This window comes from Mobula birostris, chromosome 5 (genome assembly GCF_030028105.1).
Source record: "Mobula birostris isolate sMobBir1 chromosome 5, sMobBir1.hap1, whole genome shotgun sequence".
Classification (NCBI taxonomy): domain Eukaryota; kingdom Metazoa; phylum Chordata; class Chondrichthyes; order Myliobatiformes; family Myliobatidae; genus Mobula; species Mobula birostris.
Window position 1 is genome coordinate 41,520,439 of NC_092374.1, and position 24,364 is coordinate 41,544,802.

At 41.5% G+C, this 24,364-nt stretch overlaps 1 protein-coding gene across 4 annotated transcripts in view; it reads left to right on the forward strand.

The window, feature by feature from the left end:
- Positions 1-24,364, forward strand: part of gak (cyclin G associated kinase) — a 126,693-nt gene that overhangs the window by 44,579 nt on the left and 57,750 nt on the right. For all 4 annotated transcript variants that reach the window (XM_072257962.1, XM_072257964.1, XM_072257965.1 and 1 more), the window contains exons 11-13: positions 4,598-4,715; positions 12,590-12,639; positions 14,516-14,664. In XM_072257962.1, the coding sequence (XP_072114063.1) occupies positions 4,598-4,715; positions 12,590-12,639; positions 14,516-14,664 (317 nt within the window). The remainder of the gene's footprint in view (positions 1-4,597; positions 4,716-12,589; positions 12,640-14,515; positions 14,665-24,364) is intronic.

Consider the following 24,364-nt stretch of genomic DNA (forward strand, 5'->3'; position numbering starts at 1 on the left):
TCATCAATATTTCTGGGATACTTTGCATGAACAGCCCTCTTCAGGTCATGCTGTGCCGTGTCAATTGGGTTAAGGTCTGGACTCTGACTTGGCCATTCCAGAACACAAATTTCCTTTTTTTTAAACCATTCTGTTGTTGATTTACTCTTATGTTTTGGATCATTGTCTTGTTGCGTCTTCCAATATCTATTATACTTTGGTGTTTATTGCGACTGTTGTTGGCACTTGTATTTTGGGCTTGGGTTTGTTGGGATGGTCCCTGGTTCTGGGCAGTTCCAGTTATCAAGGTCCAATTATTTTAGTTTATTCCATTTAGTTTGGACATCGTAGTTTCTTGGGTTTTGAGTTCATTTTGGGTAGATGAGTGGGGAAGATGGATGTTTGAAATAAATTTGGATGTGTCTGTCAGTCATGAAGAATTTCTTCTATTTTAACCTGTAAGTTAACGGATCCACATCATTTCCTTGGGTGCTTGAGTTTGGTGAGCTACTGCTTCAGTGACATACATTAGTGTGCGGCAGTAAGGAGGAAGCCCAACAAAACTGTTGCTTGATATGACCCCGTTATATATCATGTTGACATTTATCCAGCTGTGGTATGTGCTTTCTAGATTTTGTATCTTCCGACTGATGGGAGGCGGGAGAAGAGAGGATGTTGAGATTGAGTGGGATCTTTCATTATGCTATCTGCTTTACTGAGGCAGCAAGGTCTAGTTGAAATATTTCTAGTCAAATTTGCTTTACAAAAATACCCTCGTAGTTGTTTGTACTCGTTTTTTCTACATCATAAGATGGTGGCACGCAAGGCTACGGCGGCCACTCGGGCTCCAATCAGTAGTGAAATTTCTTGTCCTATTTGTCTTTTCTATGACTGAAAAACACTGCAGAACATAAAGAACAGTAAAATCTGTAAGTCTACCTTGTTAGTGAGTGGATAGCAGGAGCGAGTTCACACTCCATTCTGCAGTTTACTATAGCTGCTCAGGAAAGCAGCTGTTGGAAGCAGTGTCCTCAAATGCAGAAGTGTGGTAGGTGCACCAGTGTTAAGGTGAGACTCGAAGCGGATCCTGCAGGCCCACGCTTCTGTCAATTCTGTCTGCTAATGTCAGTCACTGGAAAATAAACTGGATTGCATGCATCTGCATCTGAACCAGCAAGAGATGAGGGACTGTTGTACACTCATCCTGACAGAAATATGGCTTCAAGACACCATTCCAGACACTGCCATCCAGCTAGAAGATCTAATCTCCTTTCTGGATGACAAAAATGCTACGCGCTCCGGCAAGACCCATGGAAGTGGTACATTCGTCCCTTGTTATCCGCGGGGGATTGATTTCAGGACCCCCCGCGGATGCCAAAATCCGCAGATGCTCGTCCCTTATATAAAATGGCGTAGTATTTGCATATAACCTACGCACATCCTCCAGTATACTTTAAATCATCTCTAGATTACTTATAATACCCAAAATTATGTAAATGCTATGTAAGTAGTTGTTGTACTGTATTGTTTAGGGAATAGTGACAAGAAAAAAGTCTGTTCAGTACAGACACAACCATCGTAGCTCTTCTGGGAGCGCTGATGCTGCCTCGGCATTAGCCGATGCCGATTCCCCGGTGATCTTTAAGTTCTTGAGGACGTAGCGCTTTACACAGCTAGCCAGCCATCCCTTACTAGTCTTAAACTACTTCCTCTCGCTCACAACACAAGTAGTGAACGAACGAGACGTGAGGTGAACAATGCTCAAACAACGAGTGCTGGAGAGAGACTGAGGATCTGTGAAATGGCGGGAGGCTACAGCAGGGTATGCCTACACATCACTTCATTCGTGTGGATTCAGTGTAGTGTTCGGTGCGCAGCAAATTCAAGTTTTGCTCTTTGGAACTTTCTGGAATTTTTTTTTCGAATATTTTCAATCCGTGGTTGGTTGAATCTGCGGGTGTGGAACCCGCGGATACGGAGGGCCGACTGTATACGTGTCTACATCAATAAGAGGTGGTGTGTGAATGCCTCAGTAGTATTCGGCCACTGCTTATTACAGATAGAATTTTTAATGAAGTGATTACCGAGTTCACTGCCATTGTTGTTATTGCTGTTTATATCCCCCCGCCATCCGCATGCTGAGGAAGTGCTGCGGGAGCTCTACTGCACAATTTGCATTGTCAAAGCCATTCACCTTCATTGTTGCTGGTGTCTTCAATCATGCCAACCTAAAAACAGTCCTGCCAAAGTGTACCAGCATGTCAACTTTGCACTGAGAAGAGGATATATTAGACCTGGTTTATATCAAATTTCGTGGAGCCTACGAGGCTATCCCCTGCCCTTACCTTGGATATGCAGACCAAATATCCATTTTGCTAACCCTACATACAGACCAGCAGTTAAACGAGTCAAACCAATTCATAGGGAGATCAGGACCCGGCCAGAAGGTGCCACCTCAGCACTACAGGACTGCTTCAAAAACACGGACTGAAGCATATTCAGACAGTGGCTACCTATGATTATCATGTCAATGTTGATGAATGTGCGGGATTGGCTGCATAGGAAAATGCACTGAGGACGTTACTGTGATTAAACACTACACTGCCAGGGCAAGCCAGAAACCATGGCTGACTGCAGAGGTTTGTGCACTGCTGAGGAATCGAGATATTGCCTTCAGATTGGGGACGACTCTAAAGATAACAAAATATGTGCTCTCCCATTCAACAGGAAGACAAAACATGAGTATGCACAGAAAATCCACAAACACCTCTGTGACACCAGGGCTACAAGGCGCGTGTGGCAAGGTATGCAAACTGTAACCAATTACAAGACCGCCCTGCTCATCAATGATAGCAGTGCCTCCCTTCCAGAAAGGCTGAGTGCTTTGTATGCATGAATGGACCAATTGAATGATGCGACATTGAGGAAAGACTCCTCTTTTCCTGAGGAACAGGCATGCTGTCTAGCCACAGCTGAGATGAGGAGGAACCTAGCCAGGGTGAACCCACGTAAAGCTGCAGCTGGACAACATACCTGATCTGTGCTGAGGGACTGTGTGGACATCTTGAATATCTCTCTGAAACGGTCCACTGTCACTGCAGGCTTCAAGGCAGCCATAATCATTCCAGTGCCCAAAACAGCAATGGTAACTAATCTAAATGATCACCCCAGTGGCATTGACTTCAACGGGCATGAAGTTCTTTGGGTAGCTGGTAATGGGTCGTATAAAATCCCACCTTCCAGCTAGATCGGACACTTTCCAGTTCACATACTGTTCAAGCCAGTCCACTGATGATGCCATTGCCTTGACCTTCCACTCCACCCTAGAAAATGAAGTCTTGTATGCCAGGATGTTGTTAATCAACCTTAGTCCAGCATTGAACATGATCATCCCTCAGAAGCTGGTGGATAAACTGTCCTCGTTGGGACTTAACACCCTTCTCTGTAACTGAATATTGGCCTTCTTGATGGAAAAACCTCAGTCAATCGGGGTTGGCCTGCAACATCTCAAGCTCCATCACACTGAGTACTGGTGCCCCTCCCAAGGTTGTGTGCTTAGTCTACTGCTGTTCACACTGCTGGACTCACAACTGCACTGCCAGAGTTGGCTCAAACTCCATCATCAAGTTCACTGATATTGCAGTAATTGGTTTCATCAGCAACAATGATGAGTCGGCACACAGAGAGTCTTGTCAAATGGTGTGAGAACAATAACCTGGGTCTCAACTTGGACAAAACAAAAGAGATGATTGTGAACTTCAGGAAGGCTCTGGTTGACCTCTCTGCATTGCCCATCAACGGTTCTGCTGTGGAAGAGTGTGAACACCTCAAAGTTCTTTGGTGTGCACATAACAGATGATCCAACCTGGGCCCACATCACCTTCTCACTTGTCAAGAGGGCACTGGACCATCTACACTTCCTGAGGAACTACCCAATCCCATTCTGACAACTTTCTACAGGAGCACAATTGAGAGTATCCTGTCTGGCCGCATCATTGTGTGGTACTGAAACTGCAAGGCATCCGATTGCAAGACCCTACAGAGGACAGGAAAAATTGATGAAAGGGTTACTGGGGTCTTCCTACATTTACTGGGAGCATTGCAGACAAAGAACCTAAAGCATTGCTGAGGATCCCTACCACCTATCCTACTATCTCTTTGACCCACCACCGTCTGGAAGGAGGTCCAGAACCATCAAGGCTAGGACTGGCAGACTGTATATCAGCTTCAAATAATATAATATTTTGGTTTATATGCTGTGTGTGGTATATGCCGTGTGATTGCATCGTAGTCCTGAGGGATATTGCTTCATTTGGTTGAATATATGTACAGTCAGATGACAATAAACTGGAACTTGTAAATAATAATGACATTGGATTCCAGTTGTAAGGAGGAGACAGTTTAAAGTATGACCATTTTGTAAGTACAGTGAGTCTTCAGACTCAATCTATGTGAGAAGTAAATTGTAGTGTTAATCATGCAGTGCAGGTTTGAAATTATACTGGTTTGAAATAAAATAATCAAAAAATGTATTATTTAATTTGTGGTGAATAAGAATGGAAGGTACAGGGTAATGAAGACTGAATCCTGATGGATTAATTGTTCATATATTCCTTAGGTGTTGACAATGATGTACCGCATCCTGGAGGGTTGTTTGATATCCTCAAAGGTGGCACGGAACGGTTCCTGACAAACATCAAGGATACCTCCTCAAAGGTGATCCAGTCAGTTGCCAAGTAAGTAAAGATAAAGATTGAGTAACATTTGTGTCTGTTCCATTGATGCACCACAACTTACAGCAAGTGTACCACGGAGTGTGTGATCCGCAGTTATGACACGTGCTAGGCTGTGCTCTTCTCAACACATTAAGATATGTTTTCCAGAAGAGTACAGCTTAGCACGTGGCATCACTTGGAGGGGTATTCTAGGCAGGCTGCAAGTGAGATCCTGTGATCCACAAGTGTGCTATGCATTAGTATCTTGGTGGTTGTGTATTTAATTGTTCCACATCCACAAAGTAATAAAGTGCAATACTGCAATGAAGTGCTGGCTGTATGCTTAACATGGTGCTCACAGACCAGCACATAGGAAGTGTGATAGCTCAGATTTGTGTTATTACACTTCCAGTACTGGGAAACCAGGACTACAAGAGCTGTCGTACCCTGCCTAGTTAGATGTTTTAATTTCAAATTGCTGGAACTCGGGGTCAATAGTATTATGTTATATTCTATCGCTTTTTGAATTCATTTCTTTTGGATCACAGATTTTAGAGACCCAAACAGAAAATTTATCATATAGCATTGTACTGCTGCCGCTAAGTTAACAAATTTCATGACATATGCTGATGATATTAAACCTGATAATGAAAGGAATTGCAGAAGAATACATTAGTTTAAAACTTAGCACACAAAAAACGACAATAGTCAATTGGTATTGGTTTATTATTGTCGCGTCTACCGAGATACAGTGAAAAGTTTGTCTTGTATCCTGTTCATACTGATCAATATCATTACACAGTACATTGAGGTAGAACAAGGTAAAACAGCCTTGCAGAATGAAGTGTAAAAGCTACAGGTAAACAATAAAGTGCAAGATCATAACGAGGTAGATTGGGAAGTCAAGAGTCCACCTTAATGTATAAGAGGTCAGTTCAGGAGTCTGATAACAGTGGGGTGGAACCTGTCCTTGAGCCTGGTGGTACGTGCATTCAGGCTTTTGTATCCTTTGCCCGATGGGAAAGGGAAGAAGTGAGAATGTTCACGGTGGATGGGGTCTTTGATTATGCTGACTGCTTTACTGAGGCAGCACAAAGTATAAGCAGGACTCATAGAGGGGATGTGCTGAGTTGTGTCCACAACTCTGCAACTTCTTGTGGTCACGTGCTGAGCAGCTGGCATTCCAAACCGTTATGCGTCCAGATGGAGTGCTCTCCATGTTGCATTCTCTTGCAAGAAGAAATATTAGTGGTGGGTGGCATCTGTCTGTCTCGAAGGACATTGGCTGATGATGACCATCATCATAAGCTTGGGTGGAAGGTATGGAGATTTTGAAATGCCTAGTCGTCAAGATCCCCCTCTCAGCCTCACCAGTGTAGTCCAAAGGAAAGCTTATGAAGCAATACCTTTGACACCAGCTTGGCTGCAGGAGCTGCTGGAAGGATGTTCAATAATGTCCAGCCGCCTTAGGGGCTCCACTCCAGATTTGCTGTCTGGGTTTACTCCCACAGCCTTCGTCTCTCCCGAGGCTGCTCACAAGGCAGTGGGGCTATTTACCCATAGCTGGGGATCTGGTTCACAAGCACCAGCGTGTCTCCACACACAGGTGGGCCTGTGTGCTATGTGTGCAGGGCCAGACCTCCTCCCCATCCTCTATAGTTCAGCCTGAGTCCGAAATAAGTTCAATTTCTGTGTGCCGCCAGCAAAGAGGCACTGCACAAGGCTTATTGTTCGATTGGCTATGTACTGGCAGGGAGAGATTTACACACTCAGCTCTCCTTTTGGTAAGACTGCTAGCCAGCAGTGGAAGCTGAAATTGAGAGTGACAAGCACTCCCCACTATGCCGCCACACAAGTCGCATCACAACAACCATTTTGACACCAAAAATATTAGTAGTGATGACATTACCAGCGACCTGGGTTCAGTTTCCACCACTGCCTGCCTGTAAGACAGCCTGATGGATGGGTTCTCTCTGTAACTGCATGGGTTTCCTCCGGGTGCTTCAGTTTCCTCCCACAGTCCAAATATGTACAGTTGGTAGGTTAATTGGTCATTGTAAATTGTCCCATGATTAGGATAGGGTTAAATCGGGAGATTACTGGGTAGCGCAGCTGGAAGAGCCTATTCAGTGCTTTACCTCAATAAATAAAAGTGTATGTGGATACAGAGGAAATGCTGAAAAGATGGAGCTTAGTTTTACATTTCCTCTTTTTATGAATAATCACTCTGTTCCTATTCATTGATATTAGCCTGGACAACAGATCTCACATTAAAAGCCATTGTTCTGATTGTTAAGTCAGTCAAGAGAAATAAATATCAACCTTAAGGGATAGACAGGTTTCCATTTGTTTTCCTAATTCAATAACAACTCATTAATGAAGCTGCCTTTCTCTGGAATTTGTTGTTAGATTCAAAAATGCAGAAAGTTATTTTGTCTAAAATAAATGTCATTCTTGCTGGGTGGCCAATTATTTTGATATTTTAATTTTCCTTTTCAATTTGAATGCTTTTGCCCAAGATTTCATAAAACAAAAGGTTTTGTTATTAATGAGTTGTATACACTTATCAATTTGATTTCCTATTGGGAATGTTGCTCTTGTCACAATGCGTATTCATTGCTCCATTTCTGTTTTTCTCAACATCTCTTTGCTTCTCAAAGCAATCCCAGGTAAATAAACTCAGCTGTTTTGTGTACTGTTAAGACTTTGTGTGATTTGGGTGTCAGTTTGCTGTGAAATTCAGAGTAGAGTGTTTTTTGCATGTTGCTTTCATAAAGGTTACAATATAGTTTAGACAACTTCTATCTTGTAGCAGGATGAGTGCTATTTAAATAAGAAAGAGTTGGGAAGAATTTCTTAAAAGATATCACTCGAATGGGCAGGGCTTAGCAATTTTCCAAGATACCGATCAATCTGAAATCTTCCTGCTACTTCTCTGTCACTTTGCAAAGTTGGTTGTTAACCACATGGGCTGCAGTTCCCAGGGATGTCATTGTGGATCTGTGAGAAGGATGCTGGGTTGAGTCTCTCTGGCCATTGCTGCTAATCCTAAAATGAGCCTCTGATGTTCAGGTGTTTGAGGTGAAATCAGTCCTGGGCTTAGGCAGATTGGCTTACAGACCAGTATCTTCGTTACATCCAAACTTTGCTGAGTGATGGCTCTTACTGTTTCCTTTGCTGTGCTCTGTGGTATCTAATAGATGAGCCCAATCACCTGTTGTTGGATCATTGACCACATTCATTTGAATCGGGATTTGTAGCCTGCAGAAATATTTGTAAAAGATGCATGTTGATCTGGTGCTACAGTCAAGTTCTAAGGGCTGCAAATTCATAATTTCTAAGTGCTTTAATGTCATACCTTTTAAAATATTGATATCAATTATAATATTTAAATTTATCATCATATGATGAGTGATTTAGAACTATTAGGTTTACTCCAGGTTTTAATTGGAGATGAAGCTCTACTCCAGCATTGCCTGTGTCAAGGAATATTTCAGCATGACCAGTGTGCTTCTTGAGGGCTAACTGATTCCAAGGCCTGTACATCTGGGTCTGGGGTATGAGGGCAGTGACTTTGACCAGCAGGTTACAACCAGAACCTTCCAGCCCATTATGTTTGTTCAGTTGGTCTGCTCCCAAGGCGTTTTTTCAGGGATGTTGGGAGTGGGGAAGGGAGTGACTCTAACTTGGGATGTTGGTCATGACCATTCGAAAGCCCTGAACAGTGCATAGGGCAGTTTTCAATAAAATCACACTTTTTATTTTAGTATTTACAGCTGCAGGTTCTCAGTTACTTAAATCAAATGATCAAATAATCCCTGTGTTGGAGTGGCTTCAGTTTAATCTTGTTGGGTAATGAGTAGTAACAAATACAACTTTAAAATTGATTTTTATGGAAGACTTTTTTTGTAGTTAAAAAGAATAAAAATACATTGTTTCCTCTGACAGTTACACAAAGGATTAATTGTACTGAAATATCATTTTATAGTGCCTGTAATATCAAAGGAGCCAAAAATTTAATTTGTTGAGAATTATTTGTATATGGTGTGATGGGAAGTATTTGTGACTAATTTTGCAGGAATAAAATTGAAAATGAAATAAGTTTAAAAATACTTCCTTTTTAATTGGAATAAACATCAAAAGTATTGGGACTTATCAGCAGGCCTGGAGATGTTTGAGGGGAAAGGAACAGTTAATGTTTTGGCCTTTCATCAGTTTTGTGTGATCTGTTTTGTGGCATCTAGAGTTTGACTATAACATGTAGATCTTCATTCAGACTTGTCTGCTCTGTCTATTTAAATTGCATCTTTTACAAATACTTGTAGTTTTGATCTCATAAGTTTATTGTATTTAACTTTGTTTCTTTATTCTACTAATAGTTTTTCAAGTTTTTTGGTTCAAAGCTCTTTTTTACAAAATTATACATTGCCAACAGGCACTGCGGAATGGTAGCATAGCACTCAGCATTACGCTATTACAGCACTAGTGATCTGAGTTCAATTCCTGCCACTGTCTGAAAGGAGTTTGTAGATTCTCCCCGTGATTGTGTGGGATTCCACCCACGTTCCAAAGACATATGGGATAGTAGGTTAATTGGTTACGTGGGAGTAACTGAGGGTGTGGGCTCATTGGGTTGGTATGGTCTGTTGACCATGCTGTATCCCTAAATCAGGGGTTCTCAACCCGGGGTCCACGTACCCCTTGTCAATAGTAGGGATCCATGGCATAAAAAAGGGTTTGGAACCTGCTACTTTAAATAAATAAAATAACAATCTTGCATCTATATAGCACCTTTAATGTAGTGACATTTTTAAGGCAACTGAAGGGGAAGGAATATAAATAAATGAATTCAAAATGGAAGTTGAAGGTAATGAGAAACTTTCATAGAATGTGAGCATTAGAAAATACCAAGTGCATGGTAATGGCATCCAACTCTCCAACCCTAACTCCTGACCATCTCTGATCACTCTTCACATTCTACAAATCACCGGTCTGCTTGTTTGTCATCTACTGGTAGGTGAGCACAAAGTTCCTTTTACTGATAGACCAATACTATTATCTTTGTTTCCTGCCACAAAGTCTGTTTCTTAACCACTGGTTCCATCCAACTACTAATCAGGTTTGAAACTATATCACACTGATTTTCCTCTCTTTCCCTTGTTTCCTTCCACAGGGACCGCTTTTTTCATGACTCCCTGGTCCACTCATCCATACGTGTGCGTATGCACGCATGCGCGCGTGCACACACTCACTCACTCACTCTCTTACCTTGGCACTTTCTACTGCCCTTACAATAAATGTAGCACTCATTCTTACACCTCCTCCTTCAGACTTAAACAGACTTTCCAGGTGAGGCAAAGGTTCACATGCGTCTTCTCTCAACACCTACCACATTTCAGTCTCTCATTGTGGTTTCCTGTACATTGGTGATACCAAGCACAGACTTGACGACTGCACTTCGTTCACAATGGCCATCCTGAATTCCTAGCTGCAGACCATTTCAACTCCCCTCCCCATTCCCACCTGACCTGTCTATACTTAGCCTTCTCTACTGCCAAGATGAAGCCCAATGCACACTGAAGCATCAACGCCATATATCCTACCTAGGTAGTCTACAACCCATGGCATGAATAATGAGTTTTCCAGTTTTGTAACCCATTTTTCTCTCTTCCACACACCTTTTTCCTTCTGATCCTCCTATTCTCCCATTTTTGTCCCCCTTCCCAGCACTCCTTCCACCCATCCTTGTCCCCTTCTCCGTCCTGACTCCATCCACCCACCACACCTCCCCATCTGGTTCCAACTATTGTTCAGGCTCCACACCACCTGCTCTCTTCTTATTACTACCATCAGCCTGAAGACACACTCAGTGTTTTAGGAACAGCTTCTTCCCCTCTGCCATCAAATTTCTAAGTGGACCACGAACACTACCTCAATAATTTTGTTCTCTTTTTGCACTACTTATTAATTTAAATTTTGTATAGATGTTTGTTATTGTAATTTATAGTATTTTTCATGTATTGCGCTGTACTGCAGCTGAAAAATAAAAATTCATGACATATGTCAGTGATAATAAAACCTGATTCTGATTCACCACTCCCATTTTCTCTAATGTTTTTCATTCTCACCACCTTATTTGAGTCCAGCTCTGGTAGAACGTTGTGTTCCTACTTGTCTCCCCCCAAGAAGCTATTTCCCATCTTCAGACTACCCACCATCTTGCTCTATCTTTTGTTTTCTTTTTTCACTTTTTCCTCTCTGTCTGTCTTTATCTTTTTCCAGTCAGAGAATGGTCAGTATATGAGCTGGCATGGTAGCTTAACGCTATTACAGTGCCAGCGACCTGCGTTCAATGCCGCCACTGACTGTCAGGCATTTATACATTCTCCTTGTGATCGTGTGGGTTTCCTCCAGGTGCTGCAGTTTTCTCCCACATCCCAAAGACTATGGGTAAGTAGGTTAATTGGTCACACGAGTGTAATTTGACAGCCCGCGTTCATTGGGCTGGATGGGCCTGTTACCGTGCTGTATCAAAGTCTTGCAGCTAAATCCCCGCTCACCTCCGGTATCTGGCACCATCTGCTTGTAATCTTACACCTCTCCTTAGTCCACACATCTCCTTTCTTGCCACTCCCCTTCCCCTCTCTGTGTTGGACATCTTACCTCTCCACTCTCAACCCTGATGCAATGTTTTGACCTGAAACATTGAGAATTTCTTTCCTCCCACTGATGGTGGTTGATTTGCCAATTTCTTCCAGCAGATTGTGTGTTGCTCCACATTTGGGTATCAGCTGTCTCTTGTTTATCCAGAATAAATGTAGGAGCTATCCAATCCACGCTTTTATTGCATTTTCAGGAACTTATTGATTCATAAATTGCTTTCAACATCACAGGTTTTAGTAACCTCTTCTTATACTCCACCCACAACTTACCATCCAATTTCTCTCATTCATTAGAATATTTTCCTACAGGAAAGGTGCTTATGCAAATACAAATCTGTTTAGTTTTGTTATTAGTTTTGGGGCATTTCCTTGCACCCAGTATTCATTAATCATCTTTGACTAGATTGGTTGAATTCGTAAATGGAGAAATGTAGAACTACTGTGTCAGACTATTTCAGTTTATATGGGAAGAATTATTTTATGATGAAAGTTTTCTTAATGACTTTTGCTCTTATTCTGATTTACATTTAGTAGTTCCATTAACTAATTATTTTTGTTTTGGTCTCTTGGGGAATCTTTTTTTCCAAAATACAGGTCTATTTCTGCTCATTGAGAAAATGCCGAGCTGCGAAGTAATTCCATTCCTCACTGATTTCCCCTGTGGCAATGTCACTACTTTCTCACCACTATGTAAAATAGTACAGTGGCTGAGTAAACTTGTAAGCTGCACATCTCTGGATCATTTCTGATCAAGGTTAAAACATCAAACCTCACTCAGAGAGCACTGGAGGTCAGGATTAAATCTGGATCACTGGAACTGTGACACAATAGCTCTACCAACTGTATCTTGCTGCAATTGTGATTGAAGTAGATTTAGTGGTAGTTTTGATAACAGAAATACAGGAAAATGTAGTGGAGTAAGACTACTGGATCGTTCATTCAAAAAGTGGCACAACCATGACATGGTCTGTAACATTGGCTGCTTCCGCTGGAGCTGTCCTTCAGGTGTTAATTTACCAAGGAGTAACAGTAACATCTGAATAATTGTATTTTCTATCTGTTTCTAAATGTAAAACTTATGTGAAATAAATGATTACCTGAGATATTGATTGTACTCTCCAGGCTAGTGCATGATTGCCTCATTCTCCAGCATGATCCTAGCTATTAGTTGTTAAATATTTCTTTGTTTTGCAATGTATTCTTATTTGGCACTCTTATGCTTTTTTTGATCAGTTATGCTAAAGGAGATTTGGACATTTCGTATGTAACCACAAGAATAGCTGGTAAGTCAGCAATCCTTCGTGTTTCAGGTACTAAATGTTTCATTCACTGTTTCTAAACCAGCGATCCCCAACCATTGGGCTGCAAAGCATGTGCTACCGGGCCGTGAGGAAACTATATAATTTGGCGACAGGAGTCAGCTGCACCTTTCCTCATTCCCTGACACACCCACTGTTGAGCTTGAACTTACGCGAGGTCATTACGCACGCATCATCCATGTCAGCGCGGGAAGGAGATCAACTCCTCGAGCTTGCGAATGACGGCGGGCTGAAAAGTTTGTTTGATATAACATCTCTGCCGGCATTCTGGATCAAAGTCAAGGCTAAATATCCTGAGATAGACATGAAAGCACTGAAATGTTGCTTTCATTTCCAACATTTTTCTGCGAAACGGAGTTTTCTGCAATGATTGCAGCGAAAACCAAATTGCGTAATAGACTGGACATAAGGAATCCCCTTCGAGTATCGCTGTCTCCCATCACCCCTCGATAGGACCATCTTGTTGCAGGAAAACAAGCCCAGGGCTCCTATTGATTCAGCGATATTGGTGTGTTGCAATGATTTTATATGTTCATATGGGGAAAATATGTGCTGTGAGTTTAATATCCAAACATTACTTAAAATGCTATGATGCTATTGACTTACTTATATAACCATATAACAATTACAGCATGGAAACAGGTGATCTCGCCCCTTCTAGTCCGTGCCGAACGCTACTCTCACCTGGTCCCACCGACCTGCACTTAGCCCATAACCCTCCATTCCTTTCCTGTCCAATTTTTCTTTAAATGATAATATTGAACTTGCCTCTACTGGAAGTTTGTTCAACGCTTACTTCAAGCTCCCCTGTCCTCCCCTGATAATTGACTTATTGCTATATTCATGTGAGGAAAATATGCGCTGTGTGTTTAATATTAAATTCGTTAGATAAATCATTTTAGAAACGAAATTGAGTGTATTAGCCACTTATCACCTATATTCCGATCGTGATTAACCCCTCCTCCCGAACAGAATCACCAAAAGCGATTTGCAGGAAAAAAATCGGCTGGTACACGCATGCGCAGGTTATGCATGTGCACTGGTGCCCGCGCAAGGCTTCATGGTCATTGTAGTCTTTCTCTGGGTAAACACAACATATTTGACTGCTACTCTTGTCCGTTGGCAACCCTACCCCCCCCCCCACCTGGGTTGGCCGGTCCACAAGAATATTGTCAATATTAAACCGGTCCGCAGTACAAAAAAGGTTGGGGACCCCTGTTCTAAACAATAGATGTAATATTCCCTTGAAAGCTAACTTTTATCTGAGAGTTACTTTTCATGACCCAAACGCAATGGGACAGTAGCATCTTCCAACAGACATTGATTTACTATCATGAAATGCACTGTTATAATTCTGATGTCACCCAAACTTTCTGCATATTCTATTAAAAACAGAACATTTTCACTTCTCGGTATATTGCTTTAACTCAATTTAATATTAGAACTTTGGTTTGAAACCTTGAAGAGATTTATTCCCCTTTGTGTGTTATTCAGGAAATGTTGAGCTTGTGTGACCACCCAGCGTTTGGGGAAAATAGTGGGAAAAGCTTCTGAAAACATACAATTATTGCAATTATAATTGTGAAGAAGGTACAATCAAAGGGTGATCCACATTTAGTAGATGCAGAGCTATCTAAAATAAGAATGGAGTAATAATTACAGAGTAGTCATTCTAATTACAATTTTTAGATACATGTTTTCCTTGGAGAATAATAGACACCTAGGAGTGCAAATCAGTAATCTAATTAATGTGTTCTGATGTCATTTAAATACATTGTAATTTACAACCCTGCAATTTGGTGTCAAGTATTTATAAAATATTTTTTTATTTTCCCTACAGTTATGTCATTTCCAGCTGAAGGTGTTGAGTCAGCAATCAAGAATAATATTGAAGATGTCAGGTTGTTTCTAGATTCCCGTCATCCAGGTCACTATGCTGTATATAATCTGTCGCAACGATCCTATAGGTCCTCCAGATTCCATAACAGGGTATGTATAATAAAGGTGAAGTTACCTATGGAAATGAGAAATCTTCAGTGTGCAGATGTAGACTTCTGAGCAAATATGAAATTTTATTCTTTTCTTACTGGTGGCCTCTGTTCTTTATATTTTGTTATTAAAGTTAATAACTAATATAGTCAAGTAGCTGTATCTTTGAAATGTTGGGTTGGGGAAGAGCCCTACACACAGATTCATTGTGGGCACTTTTCAATATTGGAAATGCAGAAAGGAAAGAGAGAGAGAGAGAGAGAGAGAGAGAGAGAGAGAGAGAGAGAGAACGAGCGAGAGAGAGAGAGAAAACAACAACACTGGTTACCCCTTTTGTAAATCCTTCCTCAGATTGTTAAATTGTGTACACATTGGTGAACTAAATCAAAAAGTTAAATGTATTGATGCTAAGAATTTATAGACATGAACTATGTCTAATGTTGTTTTACATTTGATTAAAATTACACAATAGAAATATGTTTTAAGTTATTTTTACTAATTGAGCATTAATTGTCTTCAGTTAAGGATTATTTCTAGAGATTTTGGCCATGTATTTGGAAGGAGAAATGTAATGATTTCAGTTTTATTGATAGGTTTATTGTTGTTTACTCTTGAAGTTGGAAGCTGTTGTGTAGATCTTTGAGTGTATTGGCAAAGCAGGTTATTTTGTGAAGGATTATTGTCTTAACATTGAATAATTCACTGTCCTGCCTAGGCTGCCATTTTGATCTTCCTTTGACTTTCAGAATCAGGGTTCATATCACTAGCATATGTCGTGAATTTTTTTGTTTTATGGCAGCATTACAATCCAATACAGAATAATAAAAAATGCTATAAATTACAATAAGAAATATATGTATAATTTTAAATTACATAGTCATACTTTATTGATCCCGGGGGAAATTGGTTTTCATTGCAGTTGCACCACAAATAATAAATAGTAATAGAACCATAAATAGTTAAATAGTAATATGTAAATTATGCCAGTAAATTATGAAATAAGTCCAGGACCAGCCTATTGGCTCAGGGTGTCTGACCCTCCGAGGGAGGAGTTGTAAAGTTTGATGGCCACAGGCAGGAATGACTTCCTATGACGCTCTGTGCTGCATCTCAGAGGAATGAGTCTCTGGCTGAATGTGCTCCTGTGCCCACCCAGTACATTATGTAGTGGATGGGAGACATTGACCAAGATGGCATGCAACTTAGACAGCATCCTCTTTTCAGACACCACCGTGAGAGAGTCCAGTTCCATCGCCCCAGCATCACTGGCCTTACGGATGAGTTTGTTGATTCTGCTGGTGTCTGCTACCCTCAGCCTGCTGCCCCAGCACACAACAGCAAACGGCGTAGTACAAAAAGAGATCAAAAAAAAGTGAGGTAGTTTCATGAACTCATTTCCATTCATAGGGGAAGAAGCTGTTCCTGAAACAGTGAGCATGTGTTTTCAGGCTCCAATACAACTGTCATAATGGTAGCAATGAGAAGAGGGCGTATCCCAGGTGATGGGATGCCGCCTTCTGAGGCATCACCTTTTGAAGATATCCTCAATGCTGGGTAAGCTAGTGCTCATGAATTTAAAGCTTTCTGTAGTTTTTCCCATCCTGTGCAGTGGCCCCTGCATACCAGATGGTGCTGCAGCCAGTTAGAATGCTCTTCGCAATACACCTGTAGAAATGTGCATGGGTCTTTGGTGACCTATCGTCTGCTCAAATTCCTAATGATATATAGCCGCTGTTGTGCCTTCTCTGTAATTGCATCAATATGTTGGAATCAGGATTGGCCTTCAGAGACATTGATACCCAGTAGTCTGAAGCTACTCACCCTTCCCACTGCTGATTCCTCAATGAGGAGTGGTGTGTACTCCCTCGACTTCCCCTTTCTTGGTCCTTCTGATGCTGAGTGCAAAGTAGTTGTGACACCACTCAACCAGCTAATCTAATACACCCCTGTATGCCACGTTACCACCATCTGAAATTCTGCTAACAATAGTTATGTCATTGGCAAGTTTATAGATGGTGTTTGAACTGTACCTAGCCACAAGTCATGGGTGTAGAGGAGTAGAGCAGTGAGCTAAGCACGCAACCTTGAGGTAGGCCAGCAGAGAGATGTTATTTCTGATCTGCACTGAGTGTGGTTTCCCATTGAAGTCTATTTGCAGAGACAGATATAGAGACCCAGGTTTTAGCTTGTTGATTAGAACTGAAGGGTTTTTTTCCAGTTTAAGATGGCATTATTGAAGATGTGTGACAGATTACTGGTAGTTCAAAAGCAAAGGAATTGGATTAAAACCATTATTGATAACACTTTTTTTTAAAAGTAAATTTTGGTAAATTATCACCGCAAGCAATGAAGAAGTGGGTGAAGGCAAAGTGAATTTGTGTGATGTATCATACTGGTGCGCTGTAAAGTCAACGTACTGGAAGTTGGAAACGTGCTTGTTGGAGTGAATGATTTGGATGGGAGGAGACAGAGTGGAAGAGTTTCGATGCCCTTCCAACTAATCCAAGTACAAGGTTGGATTGCTCTAAATGCCCAGCTGAATTGCAGAGGGTGAGATTCAGAACGACGACTTTAGCAGCGAAATCCAGGTTCGAAGCAAATCAATTGGTGTCTTGCTTGTTCAAGGTCCAGAGCGACTCACTGCATTGAGGCCCGGGTCCTAATGCAAAGTACAGTCCGCTCTTTGGACAATCTAAATGCCAGCCCATGTAGACTCAAAAGGCATGGTGTTGATAGTTGGACAAGGTTGGATCGCTCTGGGTGGCGAGCTGATATGGAGAGTTCAAGAACGGCTCCTTTGGCAGCAAAATCTAGGCCCTTAGTGATTCGCTGGCAGCAGGGCCCAGGTCCTACTGCGAGGTTCGGGCAATTTAAATGCTGGCCCAGATAGTCGGGGGGGCTTTTCTCTCCATGATACTAAGGCTGTGAGACTGCCCCAGGTTGCAGTGCTTTGTGTCTGCGAACATTGTGGTGATTTGCTCCACTAATATATGAACTGAATACTGAGGCTTTGGGCCTACTTTGGGTTACTCCGGGGATTTGGATCTAAGGACTCAATTTGGTGCGGAATGCTGTAGCTGCTCGCTTCTATTGTTTATATGATTTGTTTTGTGTTTTTTCTTCTCTTTTTTTCTTTCTGTGGGCACTGGAGTGTTGGTCTTACTATTTTTAATTGGGATTTTTTGGGTTCCTTGCTTTGCGTCTGCCTGTAAGCGAACAAATGCCAAGGTTGAATAATTTATACATTCTTGGGTAATAAATGCACTTTGAAACTTTGAAGGGTATGATTATGAGCTTTAATCGGTAAACAGCAGCCTGACCAAGGTATTGCTGTTGTTTAAGTCAGTGGTCCCCAACCTCCGGGCCGCGGACCGATACCGGGCCGTGAAGCATGCAGGGGTGCAACGGTAGCTGGAACGCACCCAGCACATCTTTAAGAAAAAAGCCCAAATAAGCAAGCTAATTAATTAGGTGCTGCCCGGAAGGAGGAGTGAACATCGCGTAGAACAAGTGAAATCGGTGTTCGCCTCTGATCTGGGCCGACCTTTACGTACCGGGCAGCACTTAATTAATTAGCTTGTTTATTTCGGCTTTTTTCTTAAAGATGTGCTGGGTGCGTTCTGGCTACCACTGCACCCCTGCATGCTTCGCGGCCTGGTATCGGTCTGCGGCCTGGAGGTTGGGGATTGCTGGTTTAGGTGATACAAGGCTGAGTGGAGAGCCAGTGAGATTACATCCACTGAAGACCTATTTTGGTGATAGACAAGTTGTATTGGGTCTGGGTCCTTGCTTAGGCAGGAGTTGATTCTAGCCATGACGAAACTCTCAAAACACTTCATTACAGGAGATGTGAGTGCAACTAGGTGATAGTCATTGAGGCAGTTCACCCTGTTCTTGGGTACTGGTATGACTGTCCCTTTTGACCCAAGTGGGCACATGCAAATACAGCAATGAGAGATTGAAGATGTCCTTGAACACTCCCACCAGTTGGTTGGCACATGTTTTCAATGTCCTGTCATCAGGGCCCAATGCCTCGTGAGTGTTCACCTTCAGGAAAGATGTTCTGACATTGGCTTCCAAGACAGAGATCATAGATAGGGTCACCAGGTGCTGCAGGGATTCCCACAGGTTTAGTTTTATTTTCTCTTTCGAAGCGTGCATTAAAGGTATTGAGATCATCTGGGAGTGAAACATCACAACCACTGATGATGATAGCTTTTGCCTTTTAGGAAGTCCTGGCCTACAAACCCTGCCAGAGCTGACGTGCACCTGATTCTGTCTCCAGCTTCAACTAGAATTTTTTTTTTGCTCTTAAAATGGTCTTCTGTAGGATATACCTGCATTTCTTGTATAGTTCTGGATCACTTACCTTGAATACCACAGATCTAGCCCTCAGCAGACTATGAATCTCCGGGTTCATTCACTGGTTTTGGTTTGTGTTTGTCCAGTGTGATCTCAAAGGCACATACTCATCCGCACAGTTCTTGATGAAGTTGGTTCCTGAGTATTGTCCCGTCCACCTACTCAAAGTATGCCTCCCTCGACCATACCTTCATCAACCTCACCACTGGTGGTGCGGTCTTTAGTTTCTACTCGTATGCTGGGAGTGGAAGTACAGCCAGGAGTTCGGACTTTCTAAAGTGTGAGTGTGGGATGGCATGGTAAGCATTCCTGATGGTAGTATAACAGTGGTCTAGTTCTACAGATTATATGTTGGTGGTAGTTATTCAGAAACTTCTTCAAGCTGGCCTGGTTGAAATACCCGCAATGATAGGAAAGACATCTGGGTGCACTATTTCATGACTGTTGATCATGGAGCTCAGCTTCTTCAGTGCCTGCCTGACATTGGCTTGAGGTGGAGTGTACACCGTTACCAAGATGATGGCGGGAAACCCCTTCACCCCCTCAGGTCGGGTGAGCAGATCTGAGACAGAACCGCCATATGTGTGCACCACAGTGAGTTAATTATAAAGCATACTCTCCCTCCACACCCTCTGAAAGTCCTGTCTTTGCGAAAAATGGTGAAGCCATTGGGCTGCAGTGCAGCATCCAAAATGGTGGGTGTGTGCCATGTTTCCATGAAGCAAAGTACACAGCAATCCCTGATGTCCCTCTGGTACTGCAATCTTGTTCTGAAGGTTTCAGTTTTATTTTCCAGAGACTGTTTAGAGAGGTGACCTAGTTATTTCTTTCCATTAGTATGCTGATAAAACATCTCTGGATCTTCTTATCCAAATGGTCTAAATAAGGAACAAGTTATTTCCTGTAATGAAGATTTCAACGTTAAAAGAAAATGCTTGAATTTTATTATTTGTGGTGCTACCAACTGTGGATATGCAAGCTATGGAATTTTCATTTTTTTAGGAATTAAATCATACCTTTTTTTAAATCAAAGATGGATAAATAAGAGGAAGAGAAACTTAAGTTTCTATTTCTGTGGTAGTTCTGTACAACGAAACTGACTTCAGGATATCACAGACAAGAACAAATCTGCAGATGCTGGAGGTACACACAAAATGCTGGAGGAACTCAGCAGGCCAGGCAGCATCTGTGGAAAAGACTAAACAGTCAAAGTTTCAGACCAAGACCCTTCATCAGAACTGGGGAAAAAAGAGATGAGAAGCAATGAAGGGTCTCGTTGACTGTTTACTCTTTTTCATGGATGCTGTCTGGCCTCTGAATTCCTCCAGCTTGTGTGTGTTACTTCAGGATATTATAATTTGAGTTTCATCCTTTATTCTCCTGACATCTACATATTACAGGCTAATGGGATTAATATAGATCGGCATGGTGGACCATTTCTGTTCTCTACAAATCTATGTCACCTATTATTGATTTGGAAAAGTTTCTCACTAATTCTGTTCCCTCAATTGATTAATTTTGTCCATCACTGCTCATATGTCTGACTAGCAATAATAAAAGGAGTGCAGTGATGTTTTGCCAGACTAATTGCTGGGAAAGCAGTTTTGTTGTATGAGGGCAATTTCAGCAGACAAGTCCCAGATGTTTTTGAATTTGGAAGAATGATAGGTGAAAAGTTCTTGTGGAAAACAAAACTGCAAGTTTTGGAATCTGAAACAAAAGCAGAGATACTGGAAGAACTCAGCCAGTCAGGCTGCATCTGTGGGAAGCTAAACCAGTTAATCAGAAACACAAGAGATTCTGCAGATGGTGGATATCTGGAGCAACACATACAAACTGCTGGAGAAGTTCACCAGGCCAGGCAGCATCTGTGTAGTGGAATAAACAGTTTGAGGTTTTGTGCTGAGTCCCTTCATCAAAGCTGAGGTTAGAGCAGACACTTTGCAGTTTAAAACTGGAGGTGGGGGGAGAAATGAGGCTCAGTGTTTAATGCAATCATTCTCGTAGTTCTGATTGAAAAGCTCTGGGCCTCTGACTTCCTAACCAGAAGACCACAATCTGTGTGGATTGGAAATAACATCTCCACCTCATGCCAATCAACACTGGCGCACTTCAGGGATGTGTGCCTAGCCCACTGCTCTACTGTCTCTACACCCATGACTGTGTGGCTAGGCAGACCTCACTTGCCATCTCTAAATTTGCTGACGGTACAACTATTGTTGGCAGACTTTCAGATGATGATGAGAGGGTGTACAGGAGAGAGATATATCAGCTAGTTGAGTGGTGTCGCAGCAACAACCTTGCCCTCAACATCAGTGAGACCAAAGAACTGATTGTGGACTTCAGAAAAGGTAGATGTGGGAACACAACCAGTCCTTAAGGAGGGATCAGAAGAGGAAAGAGTGAGAATTTCAAGTACCTGGTGCAAATATCTCTGAGGATCTAACCTGGACCCAACATATCAATGCAGTTACAAAGAACGCATGACAGTGGCTATATTTCATTGGATTTTGAGATTTGGTATTTCACTAAAGACACTCACAAATGTGGAGAACATTCCAACTAGCTGCTTTACCATCTGGTATGGGGGTGCTACTGCACAGGATCAAGATAAACTGCAGAGAGTTGTAAACTTAGCCAGCTCCATCATGAGCACTAGCCTCTGTAGTTCCAAGATATCTTGAAGGAGTGATGCTTCAGAAAGATGGCATCTGTCATGAAGGACCCCCATCACCCAGGTCATGCTTTGTTCTCATTGCTAATTTCAGGAAGCAGGTACTGAAGCCTGAAGGCACACATTCAATGATTCAAAGCTTCTTCTCTTCTGCCACATGAGTTCTGAATGGACATCGAACCCGTTGAACTCACTATATTTTTTTAATTTCTATTTTTGCACTACTTATTTAATTGAACTATCATATCAGTATTTCTGTTTCTGTTGCAAGCTTCTTGTTGTATTTGACAGGGAGGATGCAGGGTTGACGTTTCTCCATGCTGGCACGTATAAGACCAGAAGCCAGTCACAATGTAAGGGGCCAGACATTCAGGACAAAAGTGAGAAAAATAAAATCTTCCTACAGAGAGGAGTAAATCTTTGGAACCTGCTTCTTAAGAGTGTCATGCAGGCTCAGTTGGTCAATGTGTGCAAGACAGGGATCAATTATTTTAGATGTTAATGGATAAAAAGGTTTTATTTTTAGTGCAGGATAGTGGCACTGAGGCTAAAGGATAACCACAATCTTGTTGAATGGTAGAGAAACACACAAGGTGCTGGATGATCTATTCCAATTTCTATTCCTGATGTTCTTTGACTCAATACATTCTGGTCTCCTTTTAGATCAGTGCCTTGCTGGAATATATCTTTCCTGTCAAATCTAGAAGAAGGAAGGTTGCAATAGATGTGTGTGGAGAATAATCTGGTATTAGGGTAAATGGACACTTGATGTTTGCCCTGGATTTGATGGGTCCAGGGGCCTGTTTCCATGATGTATGGCTCTATAATTCCCAAGAATTCTTGGGTTTAAATTTCCTGACTAGCAGTTAATCATTCTTTTGAATGAACAGAAGATATAAGAAGACAATCAAAAAGTTAATATTCTGGAGTTTAATCTGTACAATTTTGCATTTGCAACACTTTTAAATGAATGTTAAGCTTCCACAAACATTGCAGTTCAATCTGAGATTGGGATTTGCTTAAGTATATTAGTTACAGACTGAATGTTCTCATATTAGGTTGGTTGTATATACTTTGCAGAAATTTAGAATTTGCACCGGAATGGTTCTAAAGGTGAGAGTTGTGTTTATCAAAGTTCAAAGTAAATTTTATTATCAAAACACATTCATGTCACCAAATACAACACTGAAATTTATTTTCCTGCAGGCATACTCAGCAAATCTATAGAACAGCATAACAGGAATAATGAAAGGTCAACCAGAGTGTACAAGACAATAAACTGTGCAAATATAAATATAAATGAATAGCAATAAATAACAAGATGATGAGATAATGAGAACTTTGGTTGTTGGAAACATTCAGCATACTTTAGACCCCAAGATGTCTCAAAGCATTTACATCAAACTAAGTGTTCTTAAAATGTACCTGCAATTCTAATACTGGAAATTTGGCAGCCTATTTGTAGATAAGTTGATCCTACAGATAGCAATGAGGTAACGACCATGTATTTTACTGATATTGTATAAAGAGTAAATACTGCTAAGTATAATAGTGCTCTGGGATCTCATGTATATAACAGTAGGCATTTAGCTTCTGCTTAATGTTTTACCCAAAGGGCAACACCTCAAAATCCAGCACATTGTCAGTGTTGTTCTAAAGCAGTAGTTCCTGCCATTTTTGAATGAAAATTTCACTTGGTCATCTTCAAGTACACTTAAACACCTGATGATGTGGCTGGTCATTCCTTTAAAGGGATGAGTCAGTCATATGGATTTCTAGGGAGTTCAAGTAGTCTCCTATTGAGGCAGCAAATGTATTGAATACGTTTTTTTGGTGAACTTTTCTAACTAAATCCCCTCATAATTAAAGCATCATATATACCATGTTGTTGTTGATAAGAAAGCATCGAAACACAGTGTGGAAATCACTGTTCAGAGCAACAGCCTAGGATTGTGTTGAAATCTTTTACATATCACTTTGAACATATCACCTTTTGACTGTATGGGCAAGGATACTGGAACTCAGCATTGCTAAAACACATTTTTTTCTAAAAGTATGTCCAATCATAGAGTCATACAGCATTGAAATAGGCCCTTTGGCCCAACTGGTTCATGTGACTAAGCTTTCAACTAAGCTAGTCTCATTTGCCCGCATTTGGCCCATATCCTAAATTTTTCCTATCCATGTACCAGTCCAAGTATTTTTAAAATATTGTTAATATACAGTACCTGCTTTAATGACTTCCTTTGGCAGCTCATTCCACACACTAACCAACCTCTGGTGAAAAATTGTCCCCCATGTTCTTATTAAATCTCTTCCCTCTCATCTTCAAGCAACACCTCTAGTTCTTGATTGTGTGCATTCACCCTATCTATGCCTCTCATGATTTAATGGAATTTGCAGTGCGCTGATTTGTTATGATGCTCTTGATCCTCTGTTCTCATCGTTCCCTATATTTTTAAAAATAAGTTGTGGTGTGAAAGAATTTACATCTGTCATCCTCTGGAGATCTCACATCACCTCCTCCATGTCTTGAAAACTGCCAACATCCAACAGTCACTGTCATCTTCTCTCTCTGAGCTTCAGAGCTCTCTGTTGCCTGCAGATTCCTCTGTGATTATAAGCTCAACCCTGTTGGTATAGCCAAACGAAGGGAGGAGAAGG